This window comes from Poromitra crassiceps (genome assembly GCF_964638095.1).
Source record: "Poromitra crassiceps genome assembly, chromosome: 4".
NCBI lineage: Eukaryota > Metazoa > Chordata > Actinopteri > Beryciformes > Melamphaidae > Poromitra > Poromitra crassiceps.
The window spans coordinates 40,824,921-40,843,586 of record NC_139626.1 but is presented as its reverse complement, the minus strand read 5'-3'; the positions used below and the strand labels follow the sequence as shown (position 1 = coordinate 40,843,586).

The following is an 18,666-nucleotide window of genomic DNA, read 5'->3' as shown; positions in this document are numbered from 1 at the left end:
ATACTGTAACAGTATGAGCGTGTGTGAGGGTGGATCTTCCATGTCATTTCTCTAACCTTTGCGGTAGCGTGAGGTGATGCCCCTTTATCCAGCAGCAGCAGTGCCACCTGTTGGTTGTCATAGTGAGCTGCCACATGCAGCGGCGTTAAGCCATTCTGTAAGAGGAAGCATCTGGTTACATCAATATTAGCATCAATATTTCCCTTGTGTTTTCTAGACTGTATTGGTTAAAAACAGTTCTCGAGTCTATTTCACAGGCACAAAAAAAGCCTATCAGGAGGGAACTCGCTTCTAAAAACACAACAAAACAAAAGAAAAAATGCTGGGCTGGGTGCTCTGCCGCAAAATAGTCAACAGAAAACCATTATCCTCAAGAACTAGGGCAGAGGCAGCACTGCAATAGTTAAAAAGAAACATGCCAGTGTGCTGTTCAGAATCGGTCTTATCGCCCCAAAAAACATTTGAATTATTGGAGTGTCGCTTCTGCGCCATCTTGTTTTTGTGGGTAATTTACAAAGGAAGCTTAGTCAGGGACTATAAAGCTCAAAGCAACAAGTATCTCACTGAAAGAAATTACTTCGCCTTGGACTAACTTCAATGCTTGTTTGTGAAACTGCTCTTATCCAAATAGAGTTTAGCAAAAGCTCTGCTCTTTGGCTCACCTTGCCAGCATCATCAGGGAGAGCTTTACGCTGAAGGAGGAGTTTTGCTACATCCAGGCTTCCGTACTTAGCTGCTACATGTAATGGAGTGAATCCTTTCTGTAGAGGGAAGGGAAGGGAAATCCAACTTCATTTCAAATCAAAATGTCTAAGCTGTTGACTTTGAATATTTAGCTGGATATTTGTGAGCTAGTATGAGATGATTGTGATTTTTCACGTCTTCATGTGTGTGCGGATCCTCGTCCGTCCGCTCACCTTGGTAGCCAGTGAGTGCGAGGCGCCGGCCTCCAGCAGCACAGCGGCGGTCTCCACCTGGCCCTCCCTGGCTGAGATGTGGAGGGGGGTGTAGCCGTTGGTGGTGGCAGCGTCTGGGTGGGCCATGTGCTGCAGCAGCAGCTGGACAATATCGGTTTTCCCCAAACGGGACGCAATGTGGAGGGGGGTCTGGTCCTCCTGTGGCGGGAAGAGTGGAAACGTTATATGTGTGAGAGAGACACGACAAAACAATCTGCCCACGCTCCAATCTATTGCTTTGAATCCAAACCACCAGTGGTTTTGCACCGATCGGCGTCCTATGAGGCAGCTGCAGGCGGGCTTTAGGTGCGACGCCAGTCAGAGCGAGCCTGTGATAGACAGATGGTTCATCCATACCTGCCGGGTATTTTTTGAAAGTGCCTGACCTTAACAAACCACCTTGCAGCGTCAGGGTTAGGAGAGGGTGGGATTGTAAAAAATGCAGACAGCCAAGACTGGGGAACACAGAATCAAGCACAGAACACTGTGTTTCTCTCTCACAGATCATGTATGCCATGTGGTGATAGTAGGTGATAGTGATGAACATGGATGGTGTGACAGCCGACTCACCCTGGCCATGGCATCCACCAGCGCTCCGTTCCTCAGCAAACAGCGAACCACTTCCATCTGGCCTGCCCGTGCCGCCATGTGGAGTGCTGTCTCACCACGCTGGGACACACACACACACACACATACACAAATACACACAGACACACACGCACGCACAGGCACACACACGCACACACACACGCACAAACACACACACACACACACACACAGGCACATGCATGCACGCACGGACGCATGCACACACACACATAGTACACATTAACACTCTGTGCTAAATATGATGATTCCTGACAATAGAAAGTTGAGCAGTTTCTAGCCGCTACTCACAATATTGCAGACGTCAGGAGAAGCTCCGTTCTGCAGCAGAAGCAAAACGATGTTCAGGTGGCCCATGAAGGCTGCTACATGGATAGGAGTCAGACCAGACTAGGGAGGGAGGGAGGGAGGGAGAGAGAATGAAGGAAGACGAATATTGAATGTGAGCAGGTTACAACCGTGACAATTTACATATCAAACACATACTGTGTGTACTATCATAATTCACAAACTCTGTCCCGTGACAGCGCCCTCAAGTGGCTCACCTCGGTAATGGCCTGTATGGAGGCTCCGTATTTGACCAACAGTTCCATCACCTTCACCCTGTTCTTCTTACAAGCGATGTGAAGAGGGGTGAAACCATTCTGGTAGAGAGTAGAGTAGAGAGAGAATAGAGTAGAGTAGAGGAGAGAGAGAGAGAGAGAGAGAGAGAGAGAGAGAAAGCAATGACAAAGAGAAGAAAGCAGAGTAAGTGTGTGAGTGGCTGTGTGTGTGTGTGTGTGTGTGTGTGTGTGTGTGTGTGTGTGTGTGTGTGTGTGTGTGTGTGTGTAAGAAATGGTATAAAGATAAAGATATTTGTCTGTCTTCCTCTATGCAAGTGATGGTGTGTGTGTGTGTGTGTGTGTGTGTGTGTGTGTGTGTGTGTGTGTGTGTGTGTGTGTGTGTGCACGCCTGTATCTCTACCAGTGCTCTAGCGTTGGGGTTGGCCTTCTTGTCCAGTAGCAGCTTGGTGACTTTGTAGTGGCCACAGTGAGCCGAGACGTGCAGCGCTGTGAGGTAGTCCAGTGTGACATCATCAACGGGCGCCGTGTGCTGCAGCAGGTGCTTCACACACTCCACGTGGTCTCCCTGGGCCGACATGTGCAGCGGGGACAGTCCGTTCTGCGTGACCACGGCACGGAGGAATGAGGGATGGAAAAAGAAAAGCAGTGAAGAAAGAGGATAAGAAGCCAAGGAAGAGGGAAAGAGAGAAGTACTGTATCATCTGCTTTCCTTTCCTCATGAAATTATTAATTTTTAAATTAAGTGTTTTCAGCAGCTGCTGCTATAACAGTGATATAGCAATACTGACATTTTTAGACTAAAGTTGCTGATAGCTCATATTCTGTGATTTAATATCTTTAAATGTGACTATTTTATGCCAAAAAGTGTGTTTGCTGGGAGTGTGGAAAAAGCCTCTGAAACAGCATTTTGCCCATGGGACACTAAAACGGTCCAGCACACCTGTTCAATGGTAGCAGCAACTCTGGGCTTTTAAATGATGAATTAACTAACATAACTGAGGCATCAAATTAATTTAAATAAAAAATGTAGGCCAATATCAGCACACCCTAGTTTATGCAGTACAGGGGCAGAGCTGCCTGCATATATGGGTGCAAGCTCTATTTTTGATCTCTGACTACCAAATCTTTTTATAGGTCTGAAAAGGACTAAACAACTTATCAGTGTAGTAAGATTACAGTTAAAATTCACAGTGAAAGTACAGCACATAATTGCCAGTGACCTGTCAAAACATGGAAGTCGTGTAAGCGGGCGTTCACACACCATACGCAGAAGCAAAGCTCAAGCCACGCTGAAGCTACGCTGAAACCACAGTTTCATTTCGGCATCCTTGTTAACAGGCGAGACCGTTCACACCAGCCGCACGCGTGGCACGCTGAAGCCGCGCTGAAGCGATCGTTCAGGATTCTGTTCTATTTTCCAAGCATGAAGCTGCCAGGCATGAAGTCAATGGAAGTTGTGGGCGGGGTCAAGGCACGCCGAGCGAGGCGCTGAGGGAAAGAGAGTGCTTCTTGTATGACCGGTTTAGCGTGAGCTCAGCTTCAGCGTGGCTTGAGCTTTGCTTCGGCGTGTGGTGTGAACAAAGGGTAAGAGCCTCAATGTCATGGCAACAGCACAGCAACATTCTGCACATCTGGCATATTCAATCAATCAATCAATCAATCAGTTTAATACATTGCACCAACCCTATGACTTAGTGACGGAAAGTAGTCAATGGATGTTCATATACTCAAATCAATGTATTTATTTACCTTATGAGTAAAGTACAGTACATAACCAATATTACTAGATTCCAAGTACGATGAAGTACGTTATGATCCAGTACCTTTGTTCTGGCTAACATGGGGGCTCCTTTCTCCAGCAGCAGCTCCACTGCTGGGTCATGTCCACTCCTGGCTGCACAGTGCAGGGGGGTCAGCCCATCCTGGGAGACAATCACACACCACTTAAAGGAAAGAACTGGCGTGCTCAACTCACAGTATTTAGAGCGCTGTATGACGGCTGACGACGGGAAAAAAAAATCACAAAAATAACAGATGAAGTCGTCAGCACTCACAAATAACTCTATTCACAAATAAGTTTAAATCCCTTTTTTAATGATGCAAAGAACACGTTTCATATATACCCCATAGTTTCAGCCCTAGGCTTTACGTTACGCTTGTCTGCTGTGCATCATTTAAAAAGTGATATACAGTACACAGTAATTTGTGAGTGCTGATGACTTCATCTGTTATTTTTACGCACACACACACACACACACACACACACACACACACACACACACACACACAGAGGCAGCTGGTTTCTAGATACCCTGTAGAACAACCACGAGAGGGCGGCAAAAGTGTAGCTCAGTAGCCCTTCATTTACAGAAAGCTGATCTGGACAACATGAACTAACTAAGGTCTCACCCTGGTTTTAGCATCTATCTGACCTCCGCGGTCCAACAGCAGGGCCACCATGTTGGTGTTGCCCCTCTTGGAGGCCACATGGAGAGGTGTTATCCCATTCTGAGAAGGCAGATGAGGAAACAGATAACTTTATCACACTGACGGAAATTCTGTTGTCACAGCAGGAGCAAAACAAAAAATAAAAACAAACAAAATATTATAATGAAAGCTAATAAACTGCTTTTACATTTGACGCCTATTTATAATTGATCAAAATGTGACAGGATATGCTGTGTATGTTGTGACCTCTCCTGACCTCCTGTTACATGATTTTGCAAAAATGATGTAAAAATAAAAGTATTAAAAAAAGAAAATGTGACAGGATGAGAAATGTAACCTTTGCAGTCATTATAGGCTGAGAGTAAAAGGGACAGTTGTGATTGGAAGTTTTAAATGCATGCTGTGGAAGTCTTTAAGTGGGAAACATCAGTTAGTGGTTGCACAGTGGTACAGTCAGCGGCGTCATGATGGTCATGACGTGAGGACAGGACGTTACCCTGGCTGTGAAGTCCACAGCCAGGGTAACGTCCTAATGTCATGATGGGCTAAGAGACGTCAGGACAGGACATTACTCTGTCTGTGAAGTCCACAGCCAGAGTAATGTCCTAATGTCATGATGAGCTGAGAGACGTGAGGACAGGACGTTACCCTGTCTGTGAAGTCCACAGCCAGGGTAACGTCCTAATGTCATGATAGGCTGAGAGACCTGAGAACAGGACGTTACCCTGTCTGTGAAGTCCACAGCCAGGGTAACGTCCTAATGTCATGATAGGCTGAGAGACCTGAGAACAGGACGTTACCCTGTCTGTGAAGTCCACAGCCAGGGTAACGTCCTAATGTCATGATGGGCTGAGAGACGTGAGGACAGGACGTTACCCTGTCTGTGAAGTCCACAGCCAGGGTAACGTCCTAATGTCATGATGGGCTGAGAGACGTGAGGACAGGACATTACTCTGGCTGTGAAGTCCACAACCAGGGTAACGTCCTAATGTCATGATGGGCTGAGAGACGTGAGGACAGGACGTTACCCTGGCTGTGAAGTCCACAGCCAGGGTAACGTCTTAATGCCATGATGGGCTGAGAGACGTGAGGACAGGACGTTACCCTGTCCGTGAAGTCCACAGCCAGGGTAACATCCTAATGTCATGATAGGCTGAGAGACGTGAGGACAGGACGTTACCCTGGCTGTGAAGTCCACAGCAGCTCCTCTGTTCAGCAGCAGCGTGGAGACGTTCACGTTGCCGTAGTGAGCAGCGATATGCAGAGGGGTGAACCCACTCTGTTAGAGAGAGACATGGAGAGAGAGAGAGAGAGAGAGAGAGAGAGGAGAGAGAGAGAGAGGAGAGAGCGAGCGTGGAAAAGAGGTTGATGCAGGATAGAATGAGGAAGTGGGCAGTGAGACAATGGAGAGTGGGTAGAAGAGAAAAGAAGAGTAAAAGATGGAATGGGATGGGAGAAAGACAGACAGACAGAAAGATCAGATTGTTTTGCAGCAGATACAGGAAAGAAAACCAACTCTAATGCATGCAACATTCTTATGAGGCAGTGAAGCTGAACAAAAAGATAATCCAGACAAATTTGTATCAAAAAGTCATCATGCCCAAAAATAGCACATGCAAACATAACACATGCCCGAGCCCTGACTCTAATTCTACCATGCTTGCTAAAACAGTAAAATAATAATAATAATAATAATAATAATAATAATAATAATAATAATAATAATAATAATAGTAATAATAATAATAATAATAATAATAATAATAATAATAGTAATAGTAATAATGATGAGAGGAATAAAGAAAAAATAATGACAACTAAAGAAAAAGAAAAACAAAGCAACTTTACACTATGCGAATGTGCTAACTAAGATGGACATTGATATATGAGCTACATCTACGGTACAGAGTTGTATGGGTTTTCACTCCTTACCTTCCCATTCTGATAGACATGGTGCAATTTAATTAAGAAACAGAGTTAACTTAAAGATCGAGCAGACAATGTGTTTCAGAAAGGAAAAACAATGACATGAATGTGCTTAGGAGCACACATGCTGTGGGCGGCTATGTAGAGAAAGAGAGGCCTAGATAAAGACATAAAAAATTAACAGCTTCTATTTTTGAATGCCGTGAGTTATTGTATGACAAGTATGACAAACTGAAATGCCCTGTACATTTTAAATAACGATTCACTCATTTTTAAAGTAAAAAAGAGAAATAAAGAAGTGTATAACAGATAATCTATTTATCAAAAACAACAATAAACTGACATTCACAGGGACCTATCTATACAACACAGTGTTTGACTGTCAGCCATGCAGGAGTGTACAGTACAGCGTTGTCAGATGCACATCAAGCACACAAAGACCAATGCCATATTAGTGGTACTGTATGTCATTCTGACATGCAGTGTTCATGAGCTTCCATTCAGTAAGGGAAAGATCAAAGCATGTGGCCCATTTCCACCGCTGGTATTGGTGCGGCTCTGCCCGGCTCAACTCGCTTTTTTTTGTAACTTTCCACCGGTCAAAAACCGGGACAACCCGGGTTAAGTTGTACTTTTTCTAGTAACCTCTGTCGAGGTTCCAGGGCTGTGGACCCGGTACCACATGGTGACGTGAAAACACTGCAGACGACTGATTGGTCAGGCAGAAAGGTGTTTACTGTGTCTCTGGATACCAGTTTAATGGCGCTTACCATCTCTTGTGTGTAACGTTATTTCCCAACCTCTCCTGTTATTTCCAGCAGTCTTTTGTCTGGCTGCCTTCAGCTCTGGTGAAATAAAATTGATGTCCTTGCTCAGCCTTAACATGACGGTTGTTTTAAATTGTTTTGAGAGAGAAAAGTCTGCGGGTTTTCCCTGGCAACTGGCCGGGCAGCCGGCTTCTCTTCTCCCTGTAGCGTAACCCCCCGTCCTCCGCTATGCGGTTGCGGTACGCAGGCATGTAAATAACAACAAAGAAATATCCAATCTCCTAGCCGATGGTCTCATTTGCTCATGTAGGTCATATAGAGGCACCGGTATTTCACAACCAGTTTCACGTAGGGATTTAATTTTAACGTTACAAACGGAGGGCGTATGCGACGTCGCTATGACGACCAGTTGTGGGCGGAGGTGAGGGGAGGGCAGATTAAGCGAGTTTAGAACACGGCTCTCTTGAATACTCGATTCTGATTGGTCAATCAACAAGATTCACCGGTCATTATTTCTCGACAACCGACCGCTGCTCTGCCACACCTGGATTAATCAGTTGATAAGAGCTTTTTGTCAGCAAACACTACTAATTAGGCCAACCAGTTGCAGCTGTGGTGTCTTGTGTGCCAATTACGAATGAAACCGCTTTGTCGTTGAAAACGCTATTAAAAAATCTATTTGAATAATTATTTTTGTCAGATTATTGAATGATTTAGTTGTAGGCCGTGTTCTAAGCGGGATAATGTATATTGAGGCGGTGATTACTGGGAAATAATGACCTTCAGGTGATGATTGAGCCCTCCGCTGCGCGTCGGGCTCAATCATCACCTGTCGGTCATTATTTCCCCCGTAATCACCGCCTCAATATACATTATCCCTTACATAGTGTCCTCTAGAGAGAGAGTGGCATTAGCGGAGGGCCAAAATGCGTGACTCATTAGCCAATGAACAGTCAGGAAGGGGTCTCGCGCTACTTTTGAATGCTAAAATAAAGCTGATCATGTATATTTGATAAAAATAAAAATAAACTTTCGAAGTACAACACAAACTGTCCATTTTGCTGCAACTCGACAGTGCTGCTTAATCCAGGACCTTACTTCCTGGAACTCTTGAGAGTACAAAACTGGTCCATTGGAGTGAATGGAGATGTCGCGACTCTTCTATACATGTACTGTATACACGGCTCTGAGGGAGTACTACTTGCAGTGGAAGCAGACACTACTTCAGGTCAAGACGAGTACAGCCGAGTTGAGACGAGCCGTACTATGCACTGCAGTACCATGTGGTGGAAATGAGCCATTAATGAGCTGAAAGAGATGGTCAGAGGTGGAGAAAGGAGGAATTAAAAGAAGAAGCGATGAGTACAATCGGTCTGTATACCTCCGTGGTTCTATTGACCATCATCTGGTTAGGATGCAGAGAGAGAGAGAGAGAGAGAGAGGGGGGGGGGGGGTAGGTGGTTGGGTTGTTCAGAGTAACGACACACGGGGTAAGTTTCCAGGGCAACAACACACGGAGAGGAAACAGAGAGACGAGCAGGCAAACAACAAAGCATTCTGATACAAGCCCAGTCCTAAAGTATTATCATACGGGTACTAAATGGATAAGCTATGAATTCAGTGAAACTGTATCGACATGAAAAACGATCCACTCAAACAATTAAATTACCACTCCTTCCTTTTCCCTTCTCTTCTTTCTCCTCCTCCTCTTCCTCCCTCTCCCCCTTTCATCCCCTCCACCTCCCCACTCCAAACCAGCACTACTTCTAGTATGGTAAAAACCATCTTGATCACATGATCTCACATCCTGTTTCGCTCCATGGACTTCCAGCCGCCCACATAGATTTCGTGAAATTACAATATATAACCGGACCAATCAGGGACTGCGTCGTAGTTGATGACGTGCCTGCCGGGGCCAATCAGGGATGCCCCTGGCAAAACGGTAATGGCGGCTCACAAAGAGCAACAAGCGGTAACGTTACTGCACGAATAGACGCAATAATAGCAATTGAATAGAGGTCCCGTGATCAGGATGGTTTAAACCAGGCTACATTACTTCTTCCCTGCCTCCAAAAACTCCTGTTTTTGAACTCTACCACTCGACCTATCCCTATCTCCCCTTCTTGGGCGCCACCCTCCTCCCTCCATGATCCGCCTCTCTCACCCCCCTCCCCCGCCCTCACCTTGGACTGGACGTCGGCGTTGTGGTCGTTCTGGAGCAGCAGGGCGGCAGACTTGGTGTCGTCCTTGCGGGCGGCGATGTGCAGGGCCGGCAGGCGGACCTTTCCCTTGGTGTCGTGCTCCAAGAGCAGGGAGACCACCGAGTTGTGGCCCTGCTGGAGAGCGATGGCCAGCGGGGTGAAGCCATCCTGGAGGACAGGTGGAGGGAGAGAGAGAGAGAGAGAGAGGGAGAGAGAGAGAAAGGGAAAACAGAAAGTGAGAAAATGAGAGTGAAAGATTGAAATTGAGAAAGAAGGAGGGGAAACGGTCACTGTCTATAAAGCTGCATAATGTGTTGAAACCAAAATATGATAAAACATACTGTATACAGAGTGACGTGCTAATACACGTACCTCTGTTGCGATGCTCTGGTTGGCTCCATTTTCCAACAGGTAACGCACCACATCCAAGTGATTCTCCTGGGCCGCCATGTAAAGTGGAGTGAAGCCATTCTATAGAGGCACCAAACACACACGCACGCAGAGACACACACACACACACACACACACACACACACACACACACACACACCCCAAACACACACACACACACACACACACACACACACACACACACACACACACAGTTACAGAGGATGGTGCAGACAACTGGTGATGGTGTGATACACTTGTACGGTTCAGTGTGAGCCTCACCTGTGATTGTGAGTTGACATCTGCTTCTCTCTTCACCAGGATTCTGGCTACTTCTTTCTGTCCAGCCAATGAGGCAATGTGCAGGGCGGTATTTCCTTTCTGCAGAGACAAGCAGCTTTCAGGCCTAGCAGCCGTGTGTGTGTGTGTGTGTGTGTGTGTGTGCGTGTGTGCGTGTGCACCTACTCGTAAGCACACAAAGGTGAGGACACAGACCCCTGACAGTTAATTGAACAGAGGCTGCAGCTATAGAGAATACCGTATTACATTAACGTCCATATGTGCAAACTTGTGATGCACAGATTTACCTGCTTTACCTGCCTGCTTCTTCTCAATCATCAAAGAATGTGTGGATTTACTGATGAAAGACTAGGACTATGTCTATATACCATCCAAGGCGGTGGAGCGGTGACAGATTCCTTGCTGGTTGTTTATCGTTGCTGGCTGCTCAGACCGACACATAAGCCATGCACAGAGTCAAGTAACAAACAGCCCCTCTCTCTTCCTCCCTCCCTCCCTGTCTCTCTCTCCCGTCTCCCTCTCCCACTGAAGATACAATACTGAATCATGACATAATCCAGAATCCCCACTGGTGGCAATGCGACTTCTTTTGTAGAGATTGAGATGGCATTGTGTTACATTCTCCTTGCATAACACAAGCTGATTGTTATGGATATGTGAAGTTGCAAAGTTAAACCACTTATACATGTCTCCCCCCCCTATTAAATCACCTCCATATGCACCACTACCATCACCCTCTCAGCTCATGTTTCAGGGACAGTGGGATTGCAGGCAGTGATTTACTGTACATTGCACTGTAATACTGATCTCTCTCTCTCTCTCTCTCTCTCTCTCTCTCTCTCTCTCTCTCTCTCTCTCTCTCTCTCTCGCTCTCTCTCTCTCTCTCTTTGCACCCTTCTTCCTCCCTCCCTCCCCTCCTCTTTTTCCAAGTCATCTCTCCCCCTTCATGTTGTGCTAAAGAGCAAAGGTGGGAAGTAAATACATCAAGTGGGTGTGTCTTGAGTTATGCAGGTTACAGTTACATTTTATGGGCCTTTTTTTCTTTCTCTCTCTCTCTCGTGGAAATGTAATAAATGCTAGCGTTTATGTTGATTATCTGAATACAAAAATAATGCCCTCAATATGAAAGTAAACTAAATGTCAGGGGGTGATGTGTGTACCTTGGTGGCTGAGTCAACGGGCGCTCCTCTCTCCAACAGCTCCTCCACTAGGTCCTCGTGGCCCTCTTTAGCCGCCAGATGCAGCGCGTTCAGACCGTTCTGCGGGGAAAAAAACAGACATGACGGTAAGTCCCTCAAAAAACACATATGGTGATAATTGTTGCGCAACTGAGTGGAGTTTGGGGAATTGAGAATATTAGTTAAATCAATAGAGACCAGTTGGTAAGATTTAACAAGCAGCTTTATTCAGCACAATGGCATAGCAACTACTTTGGCGTATGGCTCCATTGCAAGATGATGCTCCTCTTGTGGTGAGAGGAGGGGGCATCTGTATACGAGGGATCGGCCGAGCAGCATTTTGGTAAACAAACCGTGTCACTGGGTTGCAACGGCAATGGAACCCTATGGAGCCTGAGTTTGAGCGTCTGACTCTAGCCGGCTGACCGTGTTTACAATTTAAAACTGAACTGTCAAAATATAAGCGATGTGATGTATACTTTTTGAGATATTAACGTTTGTTTGGCACAACTCATACTAGTTAGCTGCCGCGGGGTTACGAATTTTTGGGTGGCAATGATGTCACGCTGATTCGGCCTATGAATCCCCACCGGTGGGGAATTCTTCAGGAGTCAAGACTCGTTGATGGTGGACTGAGGAGGTGGGCGGGGCGAAACGAGAGCTTCAGTGGAGACAAACAGCCGTGATGCCAGCTGCAGCTATGAGCCGGCCAGAGAGGAAGGTGACGTAAAACACTCGCTATATATACCAGAATGAACTGACGTCACTTGACGTCAAACATGACTGACATCACGGGCTGATCAGATATGAGAATATGGGGCCTTCATTGACTGAAATGTGGTCTTGCAAACCACACTTAGTGTGATATACTGTCTGTAGGCTGCTATGCACCTCTATGAGCGATATAGACACCTACATCACATTGCAAGAGGTGGAATACACATTTGCATAAGTACTTTATTGAAGGAAAACCCCTTGAGATTAATCATCTCGTTTTAGAGTGGGACCTATATCTTTTTTTAATTATATCATGAATATTTTTTTTTCTATTTAAGCAAGCGGTCCAAATTAAGACATCAGATATGTACTGTTCAGTTCACTTATAGCCCCTTATCATACAAGCATGTATCAAAGGGCTTTACATAGTATAGTATACATAGTATACTACATCATATATCTACACACAACATAGCTTACATACAGTACGTCATATACCGTAAATTCCGGACTATAAGACGCACCGGTCTATAAGCCGCACCTTCAAAGGTGACTATTTTTTTCTTCTATAAGCCGCACCGGTCTATAAGCCGCGGGTGTTTTGATGTTTAATTACCATATGTAAGGCTTCGTGCACAGAGGGGATTGTCGGGATCGATGGCTGTTTGGGGAAGCTCCCATTTATTAACATTTCAACAAAACAAAAGTCAGGTCACTAATCCCCAGACAAAATCACACATTGTGGTATTTTTTGTTTTTTTTACAGTGCACACAGTGTCCGCGGTGTGGTGAAAAGAGGGCAAGAGAGGAAATTAAAACAGAAGTGGATTTATAGTTAGAAAGAGTGCTAAAGAAGAGAGAATTCCGTTTTTTATTTTTTTATTTTAGTTACTCACAGTACTATTGACCAGTCCAACTCAAAAGATATTCGGCAGTTTCACTTTGAGCTCTTGTTCCGCCGCTGGGCACACAGTGTCCGCGGTGTGGTGAAAAGAGGGCAAGAGAGGAAATTAAAACAGAAGTGGATTTATAGTTAGAAAGAGTGCTAAAGATAGTCCGGTCTGGTTATGACGAGTCTCGCTGGGTACAGTACGCCAAAGCGATATCCATTGACTCGATGATGCTGTTGTATGTTGCGCGTTTCTGTTGCACCAACGCGGAGAGGTCCTGCCGGACGAAAAAGCGAAAAAGCTGCTTCTTCCCCGCAGCCTGGAGGATGAGTTGACGGTCGGGCCAGCGGAGTAGGCAGATGAAGATGGCCCTCGGTGGCAGGCCGGGGTCTGGACGTGGCCGAGGCGCCCGGTGTGCGGGAGAAAGGAGGAGGAGGAGAAACCGCCACCTCCACAGCCAGCCACCTCACACACCCCAACTGTTTAATAGTGCCCGGCTCGCATGCCTCTCGGTCGGCTGGCCGGACAATATGCACCCCGCTGCAGCAGCAGCTTCGGGAGGTTTTCTCACTGTGTTCGGGACTTCGGCTCTAACTCGGCCAGATGGCTGGACACGAGTGAAACTCTTCACGGTTGCATTATTTTCTTTAGTGAGTGAGTGGATGGACTTCTGCACGTTTTCAAACTTGTTTTCAAGCTGCTCAAAACCTCTGAGCGATGTCGGACTTAATCGATAGTGTTTCACGGAGTAAAAGTTTAGCCCAAGCGGTGTATCTCCAGCCTCCAGCAGGTGAGTCATTTCCTCATTCATGGCGTGATTGCTTCGTCTTTTTCTTTCTGCTTACCTGTGTTGTGTTATGTTATGTTATGTTATGTTGTTAAAAGAGGGCAAGAGAGGAAATTAAAACAGAAGTGGATTTATAGTTAGAAAGAGTGCTAAAAAAGAGAGATTTTTTTTTTTTTTTGGAAAAAATCCATAGATAAGACGCACCGTTATATAAGCCGCAGGGGGCAAAAAAGGCCAAAAAACGGGAAAAAAGCCGCGGCTTATAGTCCGGAATTTACGGTACATACTACACATTTTGACTAGATTACATTGCGATACTACTACACAAACACAACATATGTTTAGACTGTGGGAGGAAACCGGAGCACCCGGAGGAAACCCGCACGAACACAGGGAGAACATGCAAACTGGACATGCATTAATCAACTCTGCTGGGGAAAAACTCAAAAACATTCTTCTAAACTTGGAGAATCAGATCATCAGTTCATTCATTGCTACATAGATCAATCAACGTGAGGTATGTTTTGCCAGATATTGTCGTTTTTTTTTACAGCCCAGGTCAAACAGAAATGGGAGAGGGAGTCGGGCATGGAGATATCTGATGATGATGAGTGGAATAGCATTTGTTAGGGTCAGTCTAGGACTACCAACTAAAGATCCCGACCAGAGTTCTGCTGAAGAATAGAATATGATACTTTGTGAGTCCGAAATTGAAATTCAAGCCGGGGGGTTCTCGGGGACAAGATGAATGTTGGAGGAGCTGTGCTAAATCAATGGCAGACCACTTTCAAGGCTTAGGATGAATATGTCTATAAAGTGCTTCTGGCGGCAAGCAAGAAAGCCATCACATGGAAATGTCTGTCTATCAAAAGACGACTGGATCTCCATTGTCAACGAAATCCACTGTATGGAGAGACTGACCTTTTCCTTAAGACTACAATACTGTATGTATGAACAATATATAAAATACTGACAAAATGTATTATATACACTATGGGATGTAATGCCCTGTCTGAGTAATTGTTAAACCCTTAATCAGTGCTGATATGTATATGTATGTATATTTCTTTTTCTTTCAACCTGAAAACTTCAATAAAAAGAAAGTCTCCAAAATCAAAAAGTAGTTTTTTTTACACAACTCTTAAGCACAACCATAAAATCTATATTGAATGTGGATAAACGAAATGACGTGTGGGATGCTTAACTGTGAATTAAAATGTGAATGACAAGAAAAACGCAAAGAGGTGCTTATTCGCAGAGATGCTTTGCGGGATCAACATTCAAGAACACAGGAGCCAAAGTGTGAGTCAAAGAAGAAGACACGGTTGCTTTTTCCCTGAGGCAGGAAAGGAATTGGTTTGATGTGAGTGCATTGCATCACATCAAAGGACTATGATCCATCAGGCAGAGCTGGAGACTGGCACCGGAACATGAGGAGCAGTGCATGCCAGGTATAATGACCCAAATGTTTCACTATGGAAGACGATCTCAACATAACTAATGTATTAAACAACACACGCTCCCCTTTCCTCTGACACAGACATGCACACACAAACACACGAATGCTTCACCTCATCCTCCTCTTCCTCCATCCTTCGCGACGTATCCCCCCGAAATGTGCCGGCAAGGGCAGGATATCAAACCCTGCCCTGCGTTCCACCCCTCCCTCAAGTTCACTCTTCCTTTCTTCAAACCAATTGTCGGTCTTTCTCCGTCTTGTTTCTTTTCTGTCTTCTCTCCCTTCTCGAAGTCGTCCCTCTCTTCTGTCTCTTGGCCTCTGGTACGATACTCCAAACTGGGTTTACAAGCGATGGAGCCCCGCGCGGATCAAACCACCGATCCTCCGCTTCCCACTGGTTTTTGGATCCAGACTTCTGGATGAAACGGTCCGTCCGCCTCTTTCTTCCGTCTCCCCCCCCGGGCAGGCTCTGCGAGTCGGGTTGGAGAGAGGAGATGTGTCTCCTGACTCTGGAGGCTCAGTCTCTTGGCACTGAGGTAAAGAGAGGGGCCCGCTGTGTTTGGTACCACCTCTGTCAATGCCCCCCCTTCCTTCCCCTTACACACAAGGGCCTCATCACACACACACACACACAAATGCACGTACACACGTACACGTACACATGCACACACGCACACACACACACAGTCGGCGAGTCGCCAAATGCCAAACAGCCATGGGGGTGTCATGTTTCTGCACAGTCACAGTCATAGAGGGTATGTAGGACAGACATACACACACACACACACACACACACACACACACACACACACACACACACACACACACACAACATATTTAGAAGCTCCTGAAAATGTCAACCTTTCAAAAAAAGAAAAAGGGAGCATTCCTCAGAGGCCAAAGCATGAATGTGTGGCACCACCGAAGAAGAGTGGTGGCTTTAAAAAGGTCAACATGGGTCTGATCAATGTGTTTCTATAAGCTGTGATCATCTCTCCTGACGTAATAGTCGATCATTGCTTGTCTGTATGCAAGAAGCTTCTACTACTAAGTCTCTCAATAGAGCTGAACGGTCATGTGACATCTCTTGCCCCGGAAGGGAGCTTCCCTATTCGTTTTCTCCATAGACGTTTCGAAAAATCGTTATACAACGGGTTTTAAGGCTGGAACCAAGCCAACCCGTGACCTACTGTATTCGTGAGTGACCATAAAACATTTCACTTGGAGAAAAAAAACAAAAAATAACAATGTGAAGAAAACAATTATATATTTTTTACACATCTTTATTTTTTGTTTTTGCTCCAAGTGAATTTTTTTTATGGTGACTCACGATTCAGTAGGTCACGGGTTGGCTTGATTCCTTCCAGCCTTAAAACTCGTTATATACTGCAAGGATTTTTCAAAATGTCTATGGAGAAAATGAATGGCAAACTCACTTCCGGGGCAAGAGATGTCACGTGACGTGACTGCTCCGCTCTATAAGCTGGACATTTTAAAAAGGTTATTGTTCCCATTGTGTCTGGAGGCAGGGAAGCTATGAGTAATATGTCTCCTAGAAAGAAAGCTGACACAGCAGATGAGGCCTTCCTGCAGGAACACTGAAGCTCTCCTGACCCAATCTGTGTCAGCAAATCATCTGATCAACCACCGCTCTGAGATGTCTTCTTCTCATCCATCAGCCTGGCACTTGAAAAGTCCATCCCTTGGCTTTCCATTAGTGTTGCATAATACTCGAAAGGTTTCCCAATACCCTGCCATTAAAAATGGTACAATACCCTATTTTATTAGTACTGAAACTTCAAGAATGACAGTGTTTTAATAAGAGCTGTATTTCGTATGACTCTATAAGTTAGTTGGGAAGTCTCTGGTGATGCTAGCGTATTTTAGCATAGCCTAGTTCATAGCTGGTAACAATATTTTTACTAAGAGTCTGGACCAAGTCTGTACTGGGGAAATAGCACTTTATTATTTATTTGTACAGCAGCTAATATAATGCATGCACGGCCTCTCAGTGAGGTTATAAGCTAGGGCTGCTATGGCTAGCAGGGCTTCTATTCTATTCTATTCTATTCTATTCTATTCTATTGATCTGTTCTTTGATCAGCAGGGTTGAGCATCAATTCTGAAATGGTGGCCTTCCTGACACAGCAAGAATTATGCAATCTAATTACAGTGTTTCAATCACATTTCAAACATTATATGTATTCCATGAGAGGCAAGCAAAACTCACAATGCGCACGCACGCACGCGCGCACGCACACACACACACACACACACACACACACACACACACACACACACACACACACACACACACACACACACAGATCTAAATCTCCTTTCTCTCTGAACTGTAAGTGAAAGGTTCATTTAGCTAATGGACATGCAGTCGAGCACAGTGAGCCCTGGCAGGATGCAGCTCTGCCTGGCGGGACGCAGTATTAACGTCGCTACGACCTTTGACCTTCGTTATAATCATACATGGTAATAAATGGTCATGTTTTGTTGTTGTTTTATAGGCCCAAGTGTCATATGGAATGAATGCCATGGGGTCAGAGTAAAGAGGGGGGGAGGAGGGGTGGGGCACCTCCCACTAACTGAACAATGCACAAGGTTCAATTTCAATTGGGACCATCCATTTTTTTAAAGTACATTATGGAATAATATAGTGAACAACCAGGCTCACTCAGTGCTCACCAAACTATACATTAACGTTTTCTTTGATAAACATAACATGTGTGAGATGGCCAATTCCTATGTTAACTCATTGAGTGCCAGCCACTTTTGGAGAACGGACACTCCCAGTGCCAGAATTTCAGAGCGTTTTCAGTGATTTCTCGAGGCCCACAGAATATTGTGTGATATTACTATGTAAACACCGAACACACACAAAGAACAAGGAGACTCTATTGTATCAGCAGCAAAAAAAAGTTTATTGATATCATTTTCCGTTCTTTAGTTATCAGCCGGAGAAGATAGGTCAAAAACAGCAAAAACAGGCGTTTCCATCTAGAAAGCTGAGATATTGAGCCTTTTGTGAAGTTAAGCATTTCAAGCAAATCACTGACTCTGAAACTAATATTTTCTGACCTGAAACATCTGAACAGTAATTTCCTTCAATATAACAGCACACCCACCCCCCTCAACTCCAAACTCCTCCTCCGTGGGTGTGTCTCTGGTGGCTTTGCTCGCTCTGCTGCTTGTCAGGCGAGTCTCTGCTGCTTGCGGATCCACGTTCGGATGGCCGCCGCTCGTCGGGGGAGTCTGGATCGGGCTCGCTCGTTTCTGGGGTTTCGGTTGTGAGCTGGGATGAAGCTGCGTCCGATTCTGGGCTTTCTGGGCTTTCTGCTGCGCGTTTCAAAGTGTGCTGGACCCAGAGTCTATTTTCGGAGCCCCGGCTCCCAGCGCGACAGCGAAAAGCCAAACCATTCAATGGTTTCATCACGGCTTTTTCTGCTGTTTTTACTCAACTTTCTCT

General features: G+C 45.4%; 1 protein-coding gene across 1 annotated transcript in view; it reads right to left on the bottom strand.

Moving 5' to 3' along the window:
• Positions 1-18,666, bottom strand: part of ank2a (ankyrin 2a, neuronal) — a gene marked incomplete at both ends in the record, with an annotated part of 143,112 nt that overhangs the window by 77,365 nt on the left and 47,081 nt on the right. Inside the window, 14 exons of the mRNA XM_083635920.1 lie at positions 57-155; positions 663-761; positions 918-1,115; positions 1,527-1,625; positions 1,854-1,952; positions 2,108-2,206; positions 2,526-2,723; positions 3,949-4,047; positions 4,535-4,633; positions 5,754-5,852; positions 9,450-9,635; positions 9,840-9,938; positions 10,140-10,238; positions 11,318-11,416. Coding sequence (XP_083492046.1) covers positions 57-155; positions 663-761; positions 918-1,115; positions 1,527-1,625; positions 1,854-1,952; positions 2,108-2,206; positions 2,526-2,723; positions 3,949-4,047; positions 4,535-4,633; positions 5,754-5,852; positions 9,450-9,635; positions 9,840-9,938; positions 10,140-10,238; positions 11,318-11,416 — 1,671 coding nt within the window. The remainder of the gene's footprint in view (positions 1-56; positions 156-662; positions 762-917; positions 1,116-1,526; positions 1,626-1,853; positions 1,953-2,107; positions 2,207-2,525; positions 2,724-3,948; positions 4,048-4,534; positions 4,634-5,753; positions 5,853-9,449; positions 9,636-9,839; positions 9,939-10,139; positions 10,239-11,317; positions 11,417-18,666) is intronic.